The 18,619-nt window shown below is 43.0% G+C and overlaps 1 protein-coding gene across 2 annotated transcripts in view; it reads left to right on the top strand.

Moving 5' to 3' along the window:
• PRDM1 (PR/SET domain 1) overlaps window positions 3,591-18,619 on the top strand; it is a 98,300-nt gene continuing 83,271 nt past the window's right edge. The window contains exons 1-3 of one of the 2 annotated variants that reach the window (XM_021389572.1): window positions 3,591-4,256; window positions 4,695-4,788; window positions 5,425-5,463. In XM_021389572.1, the coding sequence (XP_021245247.1) occupies window positions 3,685-4,256; window positions 4,695-4,788; window positions 5,425-5,463 (705 nt within the window). In that variant the 5' untranslated portion in view covers window positions 3,591-3,684. Of the gene's footprint in view, window positions 4,257-4,694; window positions 4,789-5,424; window positions 5,464-18,619 lie in introns of those variants that run through there. The other variant, XM_021389573.1, reaches the window with a different exon arrangement.

Here is an 18,619-nt window from a genome sequence, read left to right as displayed (position 1 = left end):
AAGAGACCCCACTTCATTGGTGCCCTTTGCTACTGCTCAAAAAAAATCCTGTTTTCTATCTGGTGATAAGAAGCACAGTTTGAGGGAAGAAGGGAATGTGCAAATGGACTGCATCCATCTCTGACAGCACAAGTGGCTGCTTGGCCAAGAGTTTGGCAGCCTGGGCAGAATTGTAGAAAGGCCCAGGGCAGCTTAGCAAATGCTAAACAGCAGACACAGGGACTGGAAAACACATCCACCAATCTGCCTGTACACTTGCTGTTGTGATTCAGGATGGAAATCTGGACGCTGGTGTGGCTAACAGAGTGCAACTCTCCAGTCAGAGGGCACTAGCAGTAAAATAAGCTAATGAAATCTTGGATAGCATAGGAAAGGGGAGGCAGGCGTAGGAGAAAGGTTTGCGTATTCTTGGTCATCAGGGAGGTTCAGTGGGAAGCTCCTGCCAGGAATAGGATCTCAAAAAAGGAAAAAGCAGAAATAAAATGGCCCAGGAAAAAGCAATGTGATCTGTCAGTGCTACAAATAACAGTGAGGTTCAAAAAACAATGGCTGCATTGGGATAAGCAGGGGGCAAGGTGAACAATGCAGGTTTGTAAAATAGAATGGGCCTTAAATAAGGTAGACCAGAAAGTTCCTGGCCACCCTCATGACATGCATGAGTAATACACAAATGAGGCAAGAGGAAATGGAAAAGAGATCTTAGGAATTTTCTGTGCAAAGCACAGTCAACTTGTGGAACTTACTGTCATAAAATGTCACTAAATGCAAGGTCTGAATGGCAGTCAGAGAAAAAAAATATATGGATTGAGACCTATATTACTAATAAAGCTGTTTTTGTATTATCGATTTAGAAGTGATGCAAATCTTCATCAGTAAGTCTAAGTAATAGGAGATAGGGAGAAACAAGATTAATCTATCCAGAATGCTTATATCGGGGCTCTTGCAGCTTTCTCTGAAGTAGCCACCTTCAGCCATAGAGGGTGAATACTGGCTACAGCTTGAACCGAATGAGTATTCCCCAGCTGTTACATCTGCCTGGAGTAGCATTCATCTTTGGACAGCTTTTAGCCCTGCTTGCTAGCACTGAGTCTGGAACCGGATTCACAGAGCCTAAGTACTGGATATTACACTTAAATATTAAGTAGGACAAATCAAGCAATGTTCCTTCCCTTTCTACATGTTATTATGGCACCTTATTGAATCAGGATGTTTCACTGAATGTCAGAAAAATGTTAACTCTCCAAATTTTTGAAGATGGGGCTTGGGAGCTCTCAAAAACATTACTAACTGTCTAAACAGTAATGTATAATGTACAAACAGTTTCCTCCTCAACCTACTCAAAATAGGAATCCTGACCGTTTAGTTCTTCATGTGTGGCAGAATCTCCTTAACTCTCCTTTCTAATTCAATTAATTACTTCAGGAAATCTTCACACTTGTGTTCTAATTTGAAGACTTAGATTTGTTCTTAGTGGAACTAGAGAAGTGTACAACCATGCAATGTAAATTTTCTTTAAAACTACAAAGACAAAAGTTCTACCTTTATTTTTTTTTAACTTTTAATAACTTTAACACATCTGGGCAGTTTGCAGACTATCAGATAGTGCCTGTGTATCTGGTGTTCTATGTACACTGGACAAATGCAATGACTTAATGCATTTAAAAAAAAAAAAAAATCTCAAACCCAAGGATAAATCCTAACACAAACTATCCTTGCAGACCTACAGCACTACTTTTTGCCCTACCAAACACTCACCTGTTCTAGGCAAGGTAAAAAGATGAGAGAGGTTATACCATGAAAGAAATCTTCAATAAATTCAAGTTGTTTGAAGCTTAGAAAGAAAACAGGCAGCAGGTTTTTGCGACAAACACAGTTCTCCCTCAGTACGGACTAGGTTTCAGTACCTGGCTGAAATACAGACGGATGCATTATGTGCAACTTAACAGAAATAGTCTTTCTGTTATATAGGAAATGTAAGGCACAGCATCTTGCCCAAGGACATAGGAATTCTTCTCAGCCCAGGTACAGAAAGCTGTTCCCTAATTCCCACTGCGAGAGCACCTTCCTGCACTGGCCTTCCTGACCCAGCACTTGTGCCACAGGTTATACGTGCCACAGGTTGTACAAACCGGTTGTCTTCATTTCCCAGAGACAAATGAGGTGCAGAGTGTCCTGGAACACTTTTCTGACAGCTCTTTTCTTCAAAGCAGGATGTCACTTAGGCTCATGCATACCATTATCATAAATAAACTCATGAACAGAGCTTGCAAGCATCTGTAAACATATATATATATATATATATATAAGCCAGGTATACATCTTAATTTGTTGTTTATTTTTTCCTACAAATGTTGGTAAATTACAATATTGAGAAAACTGCACCAAGGGGCAGCTGTGAGCTCATTCATCCCTCTCCTGATGCATTCTTGGTGCACCCTGTCATGCGACACAGGCTCAGTCACCTTGCAACGTTTTGCTGCTGTTCATCACCACACTTTTCCGCCAGGCAGCTCTCCTCCCTGTGACTCTGAAGGTGGAAGTTCTTTCATTCAGCTGATTAGGGATATGCTTTGCTTCTTTGAGACCACCTTTTCTTATGTTAAAAAGGCCAACAAAGAAAAATATAATTTACCTAAAATACCATAGATGCTTGATGGACTAGTAACTTTCCTTGACATTCCTTGAATTCTGTCAGTTTGTAAGTAGAACTGAAACTACTTCTATTCAAACATTTAGCATAAAATGCCCTGGAATGAAAGTGAGGTAACAGATTAGTAGGTGCATGCCTCTTTTTAAACTAAAAAGCAAAGTCCCTCCCTCTCACTTTCTGCATTTTCCCCTTCCCTTTTGTTTTCTGTGCCTCCAAAGGTAGCAGTCGATAAAAATGCAGTGGGATGGGGGTAGGAGAGGGCAGATAACCTGATTCCAGCCCCTTGCTCTGTTGTGTTAGGGCAGATTTAATCTCCTGGGCAGCACCAGCAAATAGGCCTCAACGACTGCCTAGTCACCTACCTCCTCACTCTCTCCTTTTATCTGGGTTACTCTTTTCAGGGAGGAGATCTTATTCTTACTGGGTAAATTAGGCTATTGTTTCCCTGTATTTCACTTATTGCAAAATGTTTTCTGTTAGAAATTCAGGACATAGTTTCTGGGCAGTCACTGGGGAAGGCACGTGAGGAGGGATTTGTGTAATTAGGGACAGGTTCTGTCCTATTTTGCCATTTTCCAGTATCTTGCTGCCTAGTGCTTGATTTCATGGAGATTTCTTGCAGAAAAACACAGATAAGCAGGATCAAACTCAGCACTGTGACTGAAGAGAAAATTAATGAAAGACAATGAATACTATGGGCACAAGGCATCAGCTGGGCTTTGGGGTGGGGAGCAGAGCTGGGGTTACGAGCCATGACCGTGTGCCATGTTTGAGGGGCACTGAGGGAAGGCCAGGGTGGCAGAGCTCACCGCAAAACAAGGCTGTGGTGCCGGCAGGCTCCGGACAACCCACTCTGCAGGCACCCCTCACAGGGAGGTGCTGCCAGGTCCCCAGGACTGCTAGGAGCGACCAGCTCTGCTATGGGGTTTGTGCGCCCGTGAAGGGCCCTTCACAGCAAGCACACGGGCAGCCACTGCGCACTGCTCTCGTCACTTCTGCTCCTCTCTGAGTAGCATTAACTGTCCAGAGCTGCGATGCTATTATTATTATTTTGTACTTTTCCTACTCGGAAGGCCAGAGGCGGGCTGGCAGCACCTCAGGGAGCCCCTCCAGAGCTCCGGGCATCTCAGCCCCTCTTCAGCCCTCTCAGAGTCCCCTCAGACTCCCGCCAGGAGCGGCATCCCCTCGGCGGGGCCAAAGCGAAAGCGAAGCGCGGCCTGAAACCCTCCGGGGGCGGCGGCAGCCATGTGACAGCCGGGAAGCGGCCCGACCGCGCGGGCCAGCGGGGCGCCGGGGGCTGCGCACCCCACGGCGGGCAGGGCAGGGCAGGGCCGGGCCGGGCCGAGCAGGCGGCTCCCCCCGCCCCTCCCCTCCGCTCCCCGCGTACCCCCCAGGCCGGGCCTGGCGCCCCGCAGCGCTGCCCCCGGGGGAGGGGACCGCCTCTCGCTGCCGCTCATTGGGGTGGTCGTCTCTCGTATTGCGCGGTTCTTATTTTCATTCCCAGCGCCCCGCCGCTCCTGTCACTGCCGTCGTCGTTCCTCCCGCTCGTCCCGGCCCCGCCGCCCCTTTGTGCCCGGCGCGATGAGGCGGCCGCGGGCAGCGGCAGGTAAGCGAGGCGGGTGGCAGAGCTGGCGACCCTCGCGACCCCCGCCCCAGCGCAGCCCGCTCCCACCCCGCCTCCTTCCGCAGCCTCCGCAGCTCGCACCCTCCGTCTTACGCGGGGCTGTACGCAATAACGTGTTATCGCCGCCCGGAGGACCCCCCAACCCCCGCGCCCTTCCCAGGCCTCCCCTTCTCGATGTTAAACCTGCCTCCCGCCGCGCACCTCCCCTCTCTCAGTCCCCCCCCTCCCCCCCAATACTTTGTGCCTACTTTGATTTGTTCCTCCCCCCCCATCCCCCCCTTTGGTTTCCAAGGGACTCCTCTCCAACCTGTCTGTAGGTATGTTTGTGTAACCAGACACTGAGAGTAGCTGTCTGCCGGGGAATTAGCCCGGCAGCCCCCCGAGCTTAGTTTGCATTCAATAGAGGTGTTTGTTTTGCAGGTTTAAACCTCCAGACGGGTTGAAGGACGCGCCCGAAAGGAACCACTTGGCAGATTTGGTTTCCTCTCTTGAAGCCCCACTGGACGTGGAGCAGGTGGGGGTCGCGGGGTGCCGGGCTGCGGGGCGGGCTGCGGGGCTGCGGGGCAGGGGCTGCGGAGCGCGAGGCGCCCGCTCCCGTTTGTTAAAAATAAATCCGACAGAAGTTGGCACATTGCGTCGTTTTAGAGAAGTGGAGTCTCTCTCCAGGATTAACGCGAAAATAAATAAATAAATAAAATGTCGATGTTTGAAGAACTGCTCTTGCTCAACCCGTAAATAAAGCGGAGATGTTGACAGTTTGTCTAGGCGCTGGTGAACGGGAACAAAAAAAAACATTTCGTTTCTCGAAGGGCATCAATAATTGTGAGGGTGGGAGGGAGAGGAAGGAGTTTAACCATTAACCTTTATCTGGGATTGTAAAGAAGTTGAATCTCGTGTTTCTGAAGCTTCCTTTATGCATTTGCTTTTCTCTTCCTCCCCTGTGCTTCCCTTCCCTGGAGATGGTGAGAGGTAAATGAGAGCGGTGGTGCTGGCGTTACAGGGCGAACAGGCGGCGTTGGGGCGAGCGGTGAGGGATGAGTGCAGTGGGAAGGTGGTCTGTGGCGGGGAGGGCTGGAGGGGGGGGGGCACAGCAGCGGGGCCAGCTGTAGGCTCTGCACTTACAATTGGGGTTTTGCTTTTGTGCCTCCAGATCCTTCGCTTGCAGGCGCCCGAGGACGGTTTGCAGAAGGTAAGATCCTTTCGCCAACAGTTCCATCCTCGGGGCCACCTGAGCATTTGTCTGTACAGATGAGGCCCATCATATTACCCAGTGTCTGTCCTCGTCTCCCTGAGCAGTGCTGAGGGGCAATGTGGGGCCCCTGGGGGCACACTGCGGGCACAGGGAGCACAGCTCTGCTAGCAAGCAGGGTAGAGCTGCTCTGCACTTTATCTGGGATGCTGGAGCTGAGGGATTATGCCCTTCTGAAAATGGGACATCCTTCCGAGGAAAGGACGCCCTTTTTTTTATGAATCTGGATGTGTAAATTTAGGAGAAGGGGAGATGAAGAGTATAGTGAATTGCTCCATGTGAAAGTAATCTGCCTAATGTAATTGGTTGTTTCCAGCAAATCCAATAGTACTAATTCTAGTGTGAATCAGAAAGAAAAATCCCTTCTTAATTTTCGGGTTTCCAAAATGTGTTGTGTGCTACTTTGCATGGTTCTTGCCTGGAATAAAAGGACTCTCACTGCTTCTGAAAACAAACCGTGCCCAGGCAGAGAAGCTCTCCTTGCTGTGGGCTGTGTGAAGTGAAAGCAGGAGGTGCTGTGGGGTTGGAGGGAGATAGATACAGGATCATAACATTGGGCAGAGCAAGTGCTGGGGGGACTCTCTTTGTTTCTTTCTGAGCGCTGCAGTTAGAAGCTAAATGCTCTGATCCAAAAAAATGCAAAATTAGGCACTTTCAAATGGCAATTATAACAATTGTAAAAGGCTTTGCCATTTCTTCTTTACGAACAGAGTCTTGTCTGTCATTATTTTGTCATTCTTTTCTTTAGCAATCGAAAATACACAGACTGAGTAATACTGCTTGTTCTTATGAGTTACGGTAGAACTCAGCAGCATGCTCAGTCCTGAGGAGTTCCTCTATTGCNCCCCCGCCCCCAGCTGAATCCCTGCCAGCAACAAGTGTGCTGATACAGTGAGCTGCAGGACTTGGGCGCGACGCCAACTCAAGCAATTTAAATGACATGGTTAATAGTGCCTCCACTGTCCTTATCACACAGTAGTTGTCTTTAATAAAGTCAGTGAACTTCCAAGTGATAATCATGGATGACAAATTAACTCAAGCCCTAACCCTCCTGTTCAGATGAATTCCGTTTTGCTCTGACTGATTTAAGTACTGATTCCAGTTGGACTACAACAATTTGCAAAGCATATGTCTCCTCTAAATATGTGATCCCTTTCAGGCAAATAAGAGCCAATTAGATTGTATGAAAATATTTCTGCTGTATTCCCATGGCTTCTCCTGCTGGCAGTGTCACTTTCTTAAGAGTTTCAGTAGTAATAAGTTTACGTGGGGCACTGCATCCTTCAGAGGAATATTTATCAAACACTTCAAATGAGGAGATAATTTTACATAAAATTGGTAAGTCAGTATAATACATCTAAGAAGTTAAAACACTCTGTAATTCCTGTAAAGTATTATTTATGGAAGTGAAAATGATTGCTCCATCAATTTCAGTTTGAAATGAGTAACCTTTAAATAGCAGCTCATATAATTTCAGAAGTATCCACGCTTAGAAGCAGCGCGCTGTTTCACTGTGGGAGTTTTGAAGTTTTTTCAAGTACCTCCAATGCTCATAGCGACTTTTTCCATTGTAGAATTAAAAGATTACGATGTAATGTGAAACTACAGAGGAGGCGGAGTAGTACAATTGACAGTTTAACTGCAAATTGCCTGTATGATTACTTAGATTATGATTTTTATTTTTTGAGAGATTTGATCCTCAAAATACCTTTGCTAGATCTCATCTTTGTGATTTCCAAACCTGCTAAATCTTGCCAAAAGCCATAGGAGCACTCATGTTCTCAGCAGCTGTTAAGTGCTTGCTAAGGTGCTTAATAGTAAATGTTTCATGTCTTGTGCCTATGATTGAAATACAGTGCTGTGTGCTTAACTGGTAAGTATAGGAATACTGTTCCTGATGGCCAGAACTGTATTTTTGGAAATTACTGTAATGAATGCAGATTATCTCTTGTCACAAACTTGGTTTCTTGTTGCTTTTTTTTTTTTTTTACAAAACTAATTTATTATAAACTAGTGAAAACTAACTTGACTCTATCTACATCTTAAAAATAATGATAGTTAAATAATAAAAATTGTCTATTACTTTCCAAAAAACTTTGTACAAATGAAGCAGTCTGACAGGTTTGTGTCTTTTTTTGTTTGTTTTTTAACTTTAAGGGTGGCCAATCGTATTGTGGCCACAACAGAAGTTATTTAAGTGCTGACTTTTGTAAAAGCGAAACGCCCAACCTGAGATAGTGCTGAAGTAGTATCGTGAAACTGCTATGGCCCAGAGAATAGGGCAAAGAAGGAAACCTACCTCTATGCATAATTCACTGTATGTTAGGTATGTTCATTTCAGTCATTCTTTGGCAGTGTGGATCTGCCCTGCCTGTAAAACTTAAACATTTGTGGGTTCCAAGTAGCGTTTAGAAAAATATCTGGTGATATGACTAGTTCTAGAAACAATTGCTGGTAGTTGATAGGTTACTCCTTCTTTTTGGATGCTCTGAGATTATGATTGTGGCTTTTCTGATAAGCAGGATGTGACTCTAAAAGTGATTGTCATTGTTACACTTCGTAATTTATGAGCTTTCTCTCCCCAGCCCTCCTCAAACCTGATAGCTCTTTCAGTTTCACAGTTGGCCTCATGTTCCACTTTTCTTTTTCCTTTGAAGGCTGGGCGGATGGCTTGTCAGTGTGTGCAGCCGCACCACTCAGTGCAGGGATGGGTGGCTAAGCTTGAAACCATATGGGTGTTGCTATTCAACAATTGTTGCTGCTGTTCCTGATTCCTCTTTCTTATTAAAACCGATGTTAGAGATCTCTTTATTAGCGATGTATCACATTAGAAACCACATGCTTAACATCATGTTCTTGCATAGTGACATTTTAAAAGATAAGGCCTTAAGACTTGCTTCTTTTGGTGAAAACTGGGTGCAGTTAGGCTACAGAGAAAATGCTCAGGTTCAGAAAGGTTTCCAGGATGTAGGTGTGTCTTGACCAAGTGAGTGCAGGGCCTTTTCTCGCTAACATACATCTTTTTGTTTTATCCTCCCTTGTTTGCCATGTTTGCAACTTAAGACCTGGAATTGCTAACATGCACAGTGAGTGCAGCCTTACTGCCCTGAGGAACGCTACTGGAGTAGCTGGAACAATTTTCAGTAAAGTAGTGATTGGCCCCTCTGTTTTAGGCTCTGCAGGGCAGGGAATTGTCTACAGTGTATTTTCTGTAAAGTGCCTGGCATGCCTGTATGTGCCAAAAGATGATAAATAATAACAAACAGTAGTCGATAATTTATGTAGGCATTTATTTTTTTATTGCGGAATTTGCCTATAGGGTGCTTTCTAGCAAAAAGAAAAACGCCCGACTGGCTTCCAGCTGGGCCAAGATGCGCCCTGACGGCGGGAGCAGCTTTCGGTCGAAACAGAGCACACATTTAATCAATGGTATCTTCTCTGAAGCCGTCGGTCCAAAGCATGGGCTGGCGTGAATCAGTGCAACTCCACAGAGATCTGTGGAGCCACAGCTGACTTGCACCAGATGATGTGAGTGTCCTTTTTGGCTTTAGCAGTTTTCCTTTAATCTTCTTTTCACTTAAACTTTTACTATGATCTGCCCACATTCCAGAAGCATGGAATGAAGATGGAATAACGTTTCCCTTACTTTCCTCCTCCTTTAAGCCTTTCGTGCCTTTCTATTGCACAATGGTGTATGCTTTCTGAATTATGTGTGCTCTAATTCTGTCTTCAAGCCTGTGAAGGTAACTGTCCCCCTCAAAGTCACACCTGAAAAGGAGTGTCATTATTTTCAGAAACATTCCAGTCTTGTCTAGCTTGCCAGATGTAGGTATATTATAAATAGTTTCTTGATTGTTCTGTTTTTATGGTTAAAGGTCCTTAAATACGGTTGTTAGGAACTCTCTCATTAGAAATCTGTGTGAAGAAGTTCAGAAACATTGCCCCCCACATCTATTTCCCAGAATCGTTTTATTGTGTCTGCCAAATGTCTTAATGTTTTAGTTACTGAACTGCATCATCCATATGAAGTAATTGAAAATGCTAAGTGTGTACATCTTGTGTGGTGAGAAGACTCGAGCAATAGTTAGGCAGTAAAGAGGAGAAATAAATTATTCTCCTTTCTCTTCCAAGCCACTTACAGACATTTTTCAAAGCAGTGTTAGTAAACTTGTTCTTGTTAGACATTGGAAAACTGTGTTAGAGTAGGGAGGCACTCATTTTTGAAAGTTCAAGGTAAATCTTCTTCTTTCCTATTGAAATATAATGCAATTTTTAGAATTTCAGCACAAATGCTTTTGACAAAACTTGCTTTCTTAAGCAATGAAGTGAAGTAACCTGCTTTGGTAGATAGTTGCCCCAAATCAGAAAGATAGGATACTTGAGTGTGTGTGTGTGTGTGTGTGTTCAGATTTGGAAGCAAATGAGAAATCATGAGTCCTACCCACGTCCCCCCAGCAGCTCTGGGAGGAATGTGATTAACTGCATAATCATACATTTTTGCTCAAACTCCTTCTCACCTTATGCTCTTTTTTTTTTTCCTGAGGTTTATAAACTAATAATATGTTCAGTGAAAAAAAGCAATAAGCTGAAAATATTGTGCCCAGATGCTGCACTGAAGAGGGTTACGCACAAATGTCTGTATAGCCTGATAGAGAGTGAATTCTTCAAGTGGAAATGAGCATACTCCATTTCCTTTGAACTGACTAGAAAGTGACTTTCCTCTTTCCAGTTTGCCAGTTCTTCCAGAGCTATAAAGGACTGTAGTAAGTAAACCTTTCACCAAAATTTTATTGAAGCAGGAAAGATATGTAATTACAACATTTCAAGTGACTCAGTAGAGATATGTAGAAAACCAATATTACATGCAATTATTTTGGTTCTTGCAGGCACTCAGATCTAGATTTTCTTTTAATTTGTAGTTAGGAAAAACTTTGGCTGGAAATTGTGCTGCAAGAGGACAAGAGCAGATGCCAAAATTAAAACACTTTTGTCTGATTTTATTTTCTGTTGGTGATGCGGTCTTTGCTGAAAGTGAAAACATAACTAAGTTTTAAACTTGACTGTAAGGCTGCATAGCCACTTTCAGAAATGTGTTGTCTTCAGCTTACTTCTAAGTAGTGCGAGAAGAAATGTTTTCAGTCTTTTTTGTATCTACGGTTTTACTTGTCGGAAACACTTTGCATGTCTTAAATTAGTCCTGATGGGACATCACCTCCAGTTGAGATAAGACCGTTTATACCAGCTGAAGATCAAATACCATACTGACTGGAGAGCCCACTCCTGCTTATATAATATTGAACAAAGTCAAATTTCATAGCATGTTATTATAAGGAAAATTTCTAGATTTTTATCCAGGAATTTCCTAAAAATACAAATGCAGAAGATACATATATAGGAAAGAGAAGTCCTGTTATTTTACTGTTAAAAATGGCTTTCTTATGCTTCTGTATAGTATTTACAAACTTCAGGTAGTGAGGAAGAATCAAATGCCATAGCCTTGCATTGTAGATTTCTGTGTCAAGAAGTGTTTTTAGGTTTGCAAATACCACACTGGAATTTAATTCGTAGAGAGAGATAATAAAACAGTTTCTCTGTTCAGCCTTTGAAGATTTTACCAACAGCAGTTAATGAAATGGAGAGCGATTTTGTTAAATATTTTCAGTTAAAGTATTTCAGAAATGTGCAAAACACAAGAAGCTGGAAAGAGATTTTGAGAAAATAAGAAAATTTAATACAGAGTTCAGTAAAACTAGAAGCTAGAAATGATTGCTTGTTTGTGATTGCTTTGTCCATAAAGAGAAAAAACTCCAACAGGTTTTTTTTTTTTTTTAAGTATTATAAGTGTTGCAACTGCACTTTAAAAGCAGTGGAAGAAATTATATATTGTAGATTGCTTTTAGCTGTAACTAGGATTTTTTTAAGGCTGGGTCTCAGGATTTTAAGTTAACTGGAGATCACTCCCTTCCAGACACAAAAACTGCACAGTGCCTACTCGCAGAAGGTTTTTGTTTTGGAATCAAACTTTTTTTTTCTGTATCATAAATAATTCAAGTAATACACTGCACTCGCTGCTTTCAGTAACAGAACTCCCATAATTTTGTCAGACAGAGATTTTTTCCTTCCACCCTTGCTCTGCAGTCCCACTTGCGCAAGTTCAGCGTCCAGTTCTGTGAATCTGACGGCGGTGTGGGGGGAACACATGGGCTGCACGGGCTGAAAATTTGTGTGGGAATGTTTGCAAGATCAGAGCCTTGTACTGTAAGTCGGCCTGCGTGATTTCAAAATGAAAGTGTATTCATCTGAAGTCTCAAAACTAGCTACCCTGACTTTAAATGTGCGTTTGGCAGAATCCTAAACTCTTCTGATTGTTTTTCTGCTGTGACTTTGTATCTCGAGTTATGTATAATAGAATCTACCACTTAAATAATAATAAAAAAAAACAACTGAGAAAAATATATCTGACCAAAGCAATTGTTAGAAATGACACCGTTTGATAAGATCATCTACTGAAAATAGAGGGGGAAATGAGATCTGACTGAGGTAAAACCAGGTAAATAGCTTTCAGCTCGGCTTTTGTTATTCAAGAAGAAAAAGAAACAATAGGTTCTGTTTAGAGTCAGGAGCTGCCCTTCTAACCTCTGCTGCTCTTAAAATGCCTGGAGGTTATTGCATGGTTCACGGTGGCTTTTATGCTTGCAGTTCAACTTTTAATTTTCTAACAAAAGGGGATGTAGCGGCAGCCTATTGATAAACACAGCGCAGAACAATCGGAGAGAAAAATGGACTGCTGGATTCCTCACGCTTTTTTTCCTCCTTTCCAGTTACAGAAGTATGTTGGCATGTTTTTAACAGCAAAAAGCAGTGTCTCCCATGTTAAGCTGTCAAAGCTAGAGGCTGCTTTTTAAAAAAGGTACAAACTGTAATGGGATGCATTTTTGCATTAAATAGCCCCAGCCAAGTGAACAATCTTGTTGCACACTGTTATGGGGAGCGGTCTTGAACATCCACAGGGGCTGTATCTATTTCGACAAGATTTCTAATCCTTGCTGCACTGGCAAAATTGAGTCAATCTTGCCTTAAACCCAGCCTTCCAGCACCGCAGCTCCAGCTGCCTGGCTCAGATGCACATTGGCTCATGCTGAGCAGGAGAAGCACCCTTTCTCTGCAAGTTGGTGCTCAGCATAAGTAACGCAGAAGAGCTTCAGCCTGTATGTTATTCACTTCTTTACATGCGCTGTTTGAATTTGTTGGTGCGGTGATTGCTGGCATCCAGAATACCCTGCTTGCTGGGATGTCTGTGTGATCTGAGGAGAGAAGGGGTCAGCTTCTTAAGGTATTGTTTTGCAGCACAGCTGAAGGTAGTGGAATGTAACAGTTTTAGGAATGTACACCTGTGGGTATATTATAAGAGAGTATCTGTTTGTGTGTTTTCACCACTGACATTCAGATCAAAGGTCTTGGAGGTGTTGTAGTAAGAAAAAGGGAAAGGGGCCACATGTCTCACCAACTCTGACCTGTTGTCTTGCTCGTTGTTTGCAAATTTTCACTAGGCAACCAGTCTCAAGCCAGCTTAGATGAGATGGATTCTATTCAGGGGTTCACTTAGTGCATGTGAGTATTCAGTTCAAAAAGCAGCAGATTTGGATCTCCTAAGTGAGTAGAAGAGGAAATGCTATCCACGAGTGTTGCTTCTTAAATATTGAATCCGATGCCCAATCTTGTCTTGGACAGAGCTGAAATACTGCTACAAGTACCTAAAAAAGTTATCCTGTGAGGTGGTGGTTGTTACTCCTGGATAGCTGATGCCAGAATGGCTGACAAGTAAGCTGAGAAACATCTTCAACCTTTTACTGACGCATACCAGCTTAAGCATCTTCGACACTTTACAAATACATGCTGGCTAAAACAAAAAAGCTGAGAAGGAGCCTGCTCTTGCCTTCCAGAGGAAATGCATCCCAAATGGAGGAAGATCCCCCAGGCCCTGGAAGTTGTTTAATTAATCATCATTTTCAGCCTGCTCATTAAATAGCTTTTCTTTTCTCACATGGGCAAATGAAAAAGATGATTATACCTGGGAGAAATAATGACACCTGTTAAATCGTCCTGTATTGTTAAGCACTTAAAAAAAAAAGTTTTAGATAGGCAGAACAAGCAGAACTGTGCTTGCTTTTTATATAGGTTATGTGGATTTGTGCTGTTACGTATTTGCACTGTAATAATGTGTGCTGTTACATGTGGCAGCAATTCTCATGTTCTGTAACTGAACTTGCTTACATCAGAAATACTAGTGCTTTTATTTATTAAGGTAGAGAGAGACTTTTACAGTCAAAGTTTTTCTCACTGCTGTGACATTCCTAAATTTATCTATAACAAAGATGTCTCACATTAGAGTCAAAACTCCTCATCACAGTCTTGAGTAGCTTTCTGCCTCTGTTGCATTCACATTTTGGTCATGATGGACGTCTTGGCAGCTTATGATGTAATTTATCTTGTTGCTTCAGCGCTGGGGCCCTGTCAGCAACAGGGAATGTCAGGAAGAATTTTCCACTGGCTCAGCTAAGCCAGGAGCAGCATTGAGAGGGTTTTACATGAGGATCAGAGTGTGGGCATGGCTCTGGGGAAGTTACTTGTAGGTCTGGCTCTGAGGCACATTTGGTAAGAAGCAGCGAGGCAGAGGTGTGGAGTAACTGTGGTCAAGCAGAGCTTAGCTTGCTGTCCATGTTCAATGTGTAGAGGACCTCTTGCAGTTTTTTTCTCAGCATGTTGTGGAAAGCTCTTAGCACTTTGATAATACGCATTTTTCCCTGTGGGTTCTGCAGATCCAGTTTGCTCTAGATGAATTCCTGAGGCACGTTGTCTGCTTAGTGTGTTCAGGCCTGGGAAATCAGTATTTTACCAGTGGATAGGGACTGTCGTTCAAGCTTTTTTTTTTTTTTTTTTTTAGGTATTCTTTCAGAGATAGTGAGTCAGATCAAGTTCCAGTTTTTCTTTATTCTGATTTATTCCATAGAAAATCACAAGCTGTGTATAATTTGCAAATGTTTGCTTTGGTTGTACAGTTGTCACAGCGTGTTCTGCTAGTCCAAGGGCGGGGAAAATATGCAGTAAGGCCTGTGACACCATTTCATACAACTCCCGGCCACATGGTTTTGTTTTACGTTTAGTTCTGCTGGCAGGCACTAAAAGGGGTGTTAATTCGTGGCCTGCTAATTTAGCTCGGATGGTCTGTTCAGCCATCAGAACAAAAAAAGGTTAATGGCCTTGCCTTTGCCTGTGGCAGTCATGCTGCTGCCATCATGAGGCCTACAGCTGTTGGCGTTGCCTTCAGCCACAGTTCTCCTTGCTCTGAAAGCAGCAGGATGGTCACTTGTCAGCTGGAGGTTGTTGCTCCCCCACCACTACTCAGCCTTTCTAGTAGCCATCTAGTCCACCTTCAGTAATTTGACCAAAGAGGCATTGCTGCAAGAGGTGCTGCTCCAAGATGGCTGAAGCTCTCACTTTTCTTCTACTTTGGCCGCCTCCTGGCACAGCTCACACCCAGCAGACCAGGCCACAGAAAATCAAGTACCTAATGCGGAGTTATTTCTCTGATAGGGGTTGGGCTGGGGATTGGCTGTGCTCTGCTGCCAGCAGCAAAGATGGGGTGGGGGCAGAAGGCCTAGAAAAGGAGTGGTAGTGCTTCCATAGCGCCAGTGCCATTTAGATACCTTGAAAGTGTTGTAAACATGCAGCTTAGCCAATCCTAACAAGAACGCTTCCTAGCACCACTGTTCCTACACAAATTTCTAGGAAGGAAAGCCTTTTTGTTATTCCAGCATATGCGTGCACAAGAGGGAATGAGAGAAGAGCAAAGGGCCTTTATACATTTCTGTTAAAGAGCCTGAGAAGGGTGTGGGGGGGCTGTTTGTGTTAAATTTTAGTAAAAGCCTTGTGGTGGTCAGTGGCTGAGAGCTGCTCTGTATTGTCATTTTTCTTTCTGTTTGGATATTAAATATCAGCAGAACAGTTTCTAAACTAGGGAAGTGTAGCACTTTAACTTCTGTTTAGACAAACCCAAGAAACAAGGGTCCAATCTGTCCATCTTCATGCCGCTGTAATTCCAGTTTTCTACGAAAGACTTGGCAATACCACAGCAGGCATTTTTGGCTAAGGCAAGGAGTCTATTTGCAGTATTTACATAAATATTTTTTTCTGGAGGAAATGCCAGTCACTGTGCTTCATACTTAAGGTGATCAGCCAGTGGGAGAAAATGAATTGCTGTTTAGCTTGCTAAAAAAGGTAAAACACTTTCTGCTTAGGTTTTTTTCCTTTCAAATATCAGAATACTTTATCTTCTCTGTTTTTTTTTTTCCCTAAAAAAGACTACAGACCTAAAGCAGGAGCTGTCTCAGTCTGAGACTGGTATGTCTTACATTAGATTTATTTTCTTATTTTGATCATGAGCTGAAGTTAAAATAAAAACAATAACCTGAGAGTATGATGTGCATAAACTTTAACAAACAAAGTTTATTAGAATACCTTGATATATACAATGTTAAAAACCGTCAAAAATAACGAGGTATTCAGAGAGTTCAAGGAGAAGAGATTTAAAAAAAGAACAGAGAAACGGGGATTTCTAGTACAAAAATAAGCACAGCAAAAAATATATTGCCTCCTGTTCTCAGAATAAAGTTAAGATGGGTTTAAGTTTCATCCTCGCAGTGCCTTTGTTGTGTTCCGGTGATTCATGGGATAAAGTGATTTTTATGTCTTTTTCACTTATATTTAAGTGGGATTTCTCCCAGATAAACAAAGTAACACACACTCAAAGAATCTTTCTGCCTCATTTAAACACCCCACCTTATCAAAACTCAATTTCCATGAGTGATGGATCCTGGCTCTTGATGGGAGAATGAAGTATTCAATTACCTTATTTTCATGTGCTAATGAAGCAGAATGTGGCTTTAGGGGGTTTCTTTTCAGCAAGGTAGCCTGTTTGGTTATGCACATGCGGCCTTCTTATGTTTCCTTCCATGTCTCTGTCTACACTCAAGCGGTGGTCTTAATGGGTGACAGCGGCTAATCTGTCTGCTTGACAACAAGCCGTGGCCTTCTTCAGCTCAGCAGGAACAGTGCTGGCCTGTAATTAGTGGAGCCATCAAACCAACTGTTTGGCTCAAAATTATTTCTTTTGGCACCTCTAGCAACAGCTTTATATGCTGAAATCTGACCAGTTCTTTATCTCACTTTGCATCAGGGAGTGCTGATGTAAGCTCTCTAAACTCCAAAACCCTCAACCTGAGTGGCAAGTTTGTGCTCCTGTAAATCTAAAAGGCTGTCCTCAAAATGGGAAATGCAAAGCTTGAATGTTTGCTATCACTTGTTAAGCTGTGTTTAAGAGCGCAGGTGTATTTGTGGCTGAGTCAAGTGGTAAAAGCAACTTTTTTATACGGTTGTCACGGTGCTCTCCATCTGAGAGAGGCCTGAATTGAGCTCAGGTACACAGAGCTGGTGTTCAGTGCTGGTACTCTTGTCCTCTTGCATCCCCAGCATCACCTCTGTGAGAGGAAGAGTTAAACTGGTGGGGCTATCCATCCTCCTGAAACTTTGGCTTTAGTGCTCGGCTGAAACAGTAGATAAATGTTTAGTACACCAGAACTCTTCAGTACTTTATGTGATAGCCACTTAGCCACAGTTGCATGTCCTTTTAGTACTGTATAATGAAAATTAACACTTTATGGGGGTTTTCCTAGTAACTGTGCTGGGAATAACTGTCAGCTTCACCACAGTGGATGATGGAGGGAAATAACCATGCAGAGTTACTCACTGCCAGTTATGAAGTTGGGGAATTGGGAAAAAGCAACAAATTTCCCTTTTTCCTTCCTCAAAAGGATGAAATGAAGAAGCTTTGCAAAGTGCCTTGAAACAAATATCCAACCTATCATTTCTTATTTTTTGTGGTGACTTCTAAGGAAAGTGAGGGCTGACCTAACTTGCTGAGGTAAATATAAAAAATGGTCATGTTCAGTTTTCCTGTAAAACATTAACTCAGGGAACAACAGACTTGGTAGTATGAGTTACACTTTCTTCCCCTACGATTCATAAAGAATGTTCCTATGAATTAATTATTCAGCTGCATAATGAATCCCAGCTTCTGCTGACCGATGGTAACTGGTAAGTAAAGGGAGGAAGCGTGTCAGACACTGAGTAGTAAGCAGAAGTTTTTGTAACATGCACCATGCTGCTGAGTATTCTAGGTTCTCCTGCAGGAAAAACAGGGAAAAAGAAATCCATGAAAACAAAAATTGAAATCTTTGGATATACTTTTTATATAACCTTTCCCAGTGGTAATAAAGTACCTGTAGCTGTGAAGTCTTGTTATGAATTAAAACAGATTAAAACATAGGAGAATAGTAATAATAGTCCTCAGCTGTCAGGAGGTGACTTCTATATAAGGAGAGCTTTAAAAAGTTACTAGGAGTGGAGTTTGTTAAGGCATGATGAGAGTAAGAGGCAGCTGTGTTTGGTGAAGTTACCTGGCTTAAGGTTTTAGGTTAGGCCTGGTAAGGCTGCTGGGGGAAGATAACTCAATAAGAACAGAAGAAAATTAGGTAACTTTATGACGCAAATTGTTGCTGAAGTAAATCATGAAACTGCATCTGATAAATGCAGTGACATTACTGGTTTACAGAAATTGGGCTGACACAGTGTTCTGCTGCAGCCATTCAGTATGGCTTTTGTGCAAATGCCCCAGCCGCCAGCCTGGCTCCCAGGAAATTCACCTCCTGGAAAGGAAATTCCCAACACGCTTCCCCTCCCTTCAGCCTTCCTCCCCACGCGGGGGGGATTTCCATGCTCTGTGTTAGTTATCTCTCGCTGTCCAGAGGGATCAGAGTGAAAATAAGGTGCAGTTAGAGCTCTCTCAAATGCTGGTGATCTTTGGCAACCATCCTGGCATAGCGTGATCTGAAGGAAGTCAGAGCAGTTCTTCTATCCCCAGAATTTGGGGAAATTGTCCAGTGTTCTGCAGCTAGAGTTGGGTAAAAAGAGTTTGTTGTGACTAATACTTTGTTTGCCAGGATGTGCTGTTCTGGAAACCAAAACGATTAACTCGTTT

The sequence above is a fragment of the Numida meleagris genome, chromosome 3, assembly GCF_002078875.1.
Source record: "Numida meleagris isolate 19003 breed g44 Domestic line chromosome 3, NumMel1.0, whole genome shotgun sequence".
NCBI lineage: Eukaryota > Metazoa > Chordata > Aves > Galliformes > Numididae > Numida > Numida meleagris.
The sequence above is the reverse complement of the archived record's forward strand: the minus strand, read 5'-3'. Positions and strand labels throughout refer to the sequence as shown.